We start from the raw sequence: 4,058 nt of genomic DNA, 5'->3' as shown, positions 1-4,058 counted from the left end.
CGTAATTTTGGTTCAGGGGTACAGTACAGTACAGTACAGTAAAATCTAAAATTCATAGAAGGTTAACTTGCTTTAGAGATCAACTGAAAAATAATAATTCTGTAGAGCTGGCAGAAGGGAGAAAAATTATGCTTCTTGCCTATTGCATACTTTTGGAATATATAGCCATAAAATGTACCTAATTTGAGTTTAAATACAATACATGTTTTTGTAGACCTTAAGTCTTAGGTAATCGATCGTAATTTTCTCGTTAGGTACCTGTTTATTTACTAGACGCCCTTCCTTGTGAAAGGTGTTTTTATTTTAGGTCTGTAGTCTGTAGAAATCGGTAGGTATATTGCATATGTGACGTATGCAAATTTATTTATTTGTGTAGGTACTTATGTATAAATAAAGTTTACGATAGGGATAAACAATACAAAGTTCAAAATCATTTACTCGTTTATTTATTTAAATTTAGAAAGCAGTATTGTCAATGTCGACATTCCATAAATTGATTTTAATGAGCGTAATCGTAACTGAGCAATGTTTAGGGCCAGTCAGTAGATAACTTGTTGTTTAATACTCGGGAGGCGCGAAGGCATTCATTAGACCTCTTGGATTTTGTGCATTTTGAATTTTGGGAACCGTGGCAACACTGGTTTTATAACAGGTTTGTTAACCTCATTTTATTTAGGTAATAATACAATATTGCTGTACCTTAGATTTTAGACTAGACGATAGTTGTGAAACCATTTTTTTATTTACAAAATCCTTAAGTTTTTACCGATACAATGGCTGACATGAATCCTTTGGAATATTTTTTTTGTGGTGGTTTCGGTGGAGTTTGTACCGTAGTCGTTGGCCATCCGCTAGACACTATCAAGGTAGGTAAAGGTGTTTAACTTGCAAAATCGAGCGGACTTTAATTGATGAAGTTTAGGTTCGATTGCAAACGATGCCCATTCCGGCAGCTGGCCAGAGCCCTTTGTACTCGGGGACATGGGATTGCATGAAGAAAACTGTCAAGTTAGAGGGAGTTAGAGGTTTATACAAGGGAATGGGTGCACCATTAGCCGGTGTCGCTCCCATTTTCGCCATTTCTTTCATGGGTTACGGCGTGGGAAAACAAATTTTTGGTTCCAAGGATGCCACTCACCTATTTCTAGCCGGTGCCTTTTCTGGTATATTTACGACGAGTATTATGGCTCCCGGTGAACGAATCAAGTGCCTTTTGCAGATCCAACAGGGTGCTAGTTCTAATGCAAAGTTGTATAATGGTCCTATCGACTGTGCTATTAAATTGTATAAGCAGGGCGGAATTAGAAGTATTTATCTCGGCTCGCTAGCCACACTTATGCGAGGTAAGCATTTGGGAAGCTACAACGTTTAGGATTCATGTGATTGATTCATTGCTGTAAGGTTATAAAATAGTCGCTCTACTCCATTATTTATGGTGTATTATCTGTCATAATATATTTCTCTGTATTAGCCTAAGGCACTAAAACAGATTGTCGCATACGTCAAGATGTATGTATATGTATCAGGATGTATGAGGACGTACTAGTGTGCATCCCTGTGAAGATTGGGTCATCATATTTTAAACTTATCTCATTGCATGTCTATAAGTAGGCCATGGTTTAGGCACAGATTAATCTCTGATTGGCTAAAGAATAGGTACCATTTCAAATTTACCGCTATTCTTTGTGCAATATACAAGGTCATTGAATACAAAATTTTTTTTATTCAATGATCCAACTGAGATTTTTCGAATTCTAGGTAAAAGCGCCCCGTTTCAAAGTAACTTCTCTTTTGTAATGAATACCTAATAGCCGTGTATTACTTTCAATGGTTTTTGCTTGGGATTGCTTAATTCTTCAGAAAAATGTACTCTACCCACAATACCACACCCAAGAAACATAATTTCAGTTCCCAAAAGCAAACTAAAGTCATCTATGTTAATGTCATTCAAACTTCTGTTCCCGTCTCTTTCTTATAAAAATAAAATTTTCAGATGTGCCAGCAAGCGGACTGTATTTTCTGACTTACGAGAAAATTAAACAATATTTAACTGCCAATGGGACAAAGGACATTACTATTCTTGGTACAATATTTGCTGGTGGCTCCGCAGGAATTACGAACTGGTTAATTGGCATGCCCGCCGACGTATTAAAAAGTCGTTTACAAACAGGTAACTATTACCAAATTTTGGTACGATGGCTCTAACGATTTGTGTTTAGCTCCTGCAGGTACATATCCAAATGGTTTAAGGGACGTCTTTGCGCACTTAATGAGAACAGAAGGTGTATTTGCCTTATACAAGGGTATTGTTCCGGTTCTACTGAGGGCGTTTCCTGCGAATGCTGCATGCTTTGTTGGCTTTGAACTGTGTAAAAAGTTTATAAATTATGTGAAATCGTATAATGATAAATAGTGTATAAGCAAATTTTATAGTGGAAATGTTAACTTTTAATATTATATTGGTTTTAAATATATTTTATTATGCATGTATATATTTCACGCATGTACACAGTAAGCAGGTGTAAGGGAAAGGAAGTATTGAACATAGTTAATAAATTTACGGACAATGTGGTCTGGTGGGCACTATTCTATTCATAAGGGAAGCTCCACCAGGCAGCACTTAGGCACACCGCAATTGTGCCTACCCCTTTCTTTCGCACTGAGGTTCAGAGCGTGCTCCTCTCAATAAAGGATGACCTTCATTTCCTTGGTTCCAGATAACTGTCGCCAAGGAGCTGGTGTCTGTCATTGATCAAGTCATCACAGTGACAGACCACAGAACCTGCATGTGACATAGTCTCTCCTACAAGCCAAATTGTGCAGGTTGATGCTATGCTGACCAAGGGAGAAACATTGCCAGTTCTTGGTCGATCACCCTATATACCCACGCCCGTTCCCCTTTCTGTTAGGGGTCGGTAAACTACACAAGCGTTTGAGGTTTGAGGAACAGGCGATCTAAGTTCCGTCACTGCTCCCTGTCAAGGAGGTCCATCGTGCTTATATGCGCAGAGTCGGAGACAACGATGCCTGCTCCGTGTCCATCTTAGGTTTAGCTCTATAAGTTTATAGCCGCGAGCTCGGTCTGGAACCCACTGTTGTATGTCTGCAGGCTGTAAGCATGTGCGGCTAGTCACTCACCAGGGCGACGGAGCAACCTACCCTCTTGTCAGTTTTGGACCCGTCTATGTCAGGTCGGAACTCATTGTTATTGGGTACACGAAGTGTCTTAGTGTAATAGAGGAGACCTCTCTTTGCAGGGAGTGGTTTATTTTGCGATTTTATAATAATAATAAAAATAATAATAACTTTATCCCTATAATGTTTTTTGCTTTGATTTTATTTTTACGATCCTCTGTGACGTGTTATATTTGTCTTTAGAGGGAATAAAGTTATTATTGTTATTATTATTATTAATTTCAAACAGTTCCAAGATTGGGCTACTAGTTCAAAAGTTACAGCCCTTTGAATTTTCTTTCGAAATTGGTTTCTTTGCTAGTCTATAACTTTTTGAGAAGTCTGATCGAAAAAGTACGAATTGTTTTGGATTCTACGCTACGCACCAAAAATAATAAGAAAAAGTGTTTTCCCGAGAAATTTTGGTGCAGTCGATTTTTGGTAAAAAAGGAAGGTTATACACTGCCTTTTTTTGAGGCCCTCAAAAAAATTGTCTCAGATCGACCCGGAAAAAAATTTTTCTTATAGAATGTGGCCTGTAGAATCCATAATTTCAAACAGTTCCAAGATTGGGGCTACTAGTTCAAAAGTTACAGCCCTTTGAATTTTCTTTCGAAATTGGTTTCTAGTCTATAACTTTTGATTGAGAAGTCTGATCGAAAAAGTACGATTCGTTTTGGATTCTACGCACCAAAATTAATAAGAAAAAGTGTTTTCCCGAGAAATTTTGGTGCAGTCGATTTTTGGCAAAAAAGGAAGGTTGTACACTGCCTTTTTTTGAGGCCCTCAAAAAAAATTGGCTCAGATGGACCCGGAAAAAAATTTTTCTTATAGGAATTGGCCTGTAGAATCCACAATTTCAAACAGTTTGAAGATTGGGCTGC

The 4,058-nt window shown here is 37.9% G+C and overlaps 1 protein-coding gene across 2 annotated transcripts; it reads left to right on the top strand.

Annotated features, from left to right (window-relative positions):
- Positions 1-447: 447 nt before the first annotated feature.
- Positions 448-2,490, top strand: LOC116174242 (congested-like trachea protein). 2 transcript variants are annotated; one of them, XM_031492133.1, is made up of 5 exons: positions 448-652; positions 712-866; positions 923-1,343; positions 1,994-2,170; positions 2,220-2,490. In XM_031492133.1, exons 2-5 carry the CDS (start codon positions 774-776, stop codon positions 2,411-2,413), a joined length of 885 nt encoding a protein of 294 aa, XP_031347993.1. In that variant the 5' UTR covers positions 448-652; positions 712-773; the 3' UTR covers positions 2,414-2,490. The 2 variants fall into 2 exon arrangements, with proteins under 2 accessions (XP_031347993.1, XP_031347992.1); XM_031492132.1 differs by having other exon boundaries at positions 449-652; positions 705-866.
- Positions 2,491-4,058: the final 1,568 nt, after the last annotated feature.

This window comes from Photinus pyralis, unplaced genomic scaffold, assembly GCF_008802855.1.
Source record: "Photinus pyralis isolate 1611_PpyrPB1 unplaced genomic scaffold, Ppyr1.3 Ppyr1.4_LG6, whole genome shotgun sequence".
Taxonomy (NCBI): domain Eukaryota; kingdom Metazoa; phylum Arthropoda; class Insecta; order Coleoptera; family Lampyridae; genus Photinus; species Photinus pyralis.
The sequence above is the reverse complement of the archived record's forward strand: the minus strand, read 5'-3'. Positions and strand labels throughout refer to the sequence as shown.

Bases quoted from the DNA above. Each gene is read 5' to 3' on its own strand.
- LOC116174242 (XM_031492133.1), top strand. From the start codon at position 774: ATGGCTGACATGAATCCTTTGGAATATTTTTTTTGTGGTGGTTTCGGT. The intron at 1,344-1,993 runs GTAAGCATTTGG...TAAAATTTTCAG, and splicing joins GCTAGCCACACTTATGCGAG to ATGTGCCAGCAAGCGGACTG. The intron at 2,171-2,219 runs GTAACTATTACC...ATTTGTGTTTAG, and splicing joins AAAAAGTCGTTTACAAACAG to CTCCTGCAGGTACATATCCA.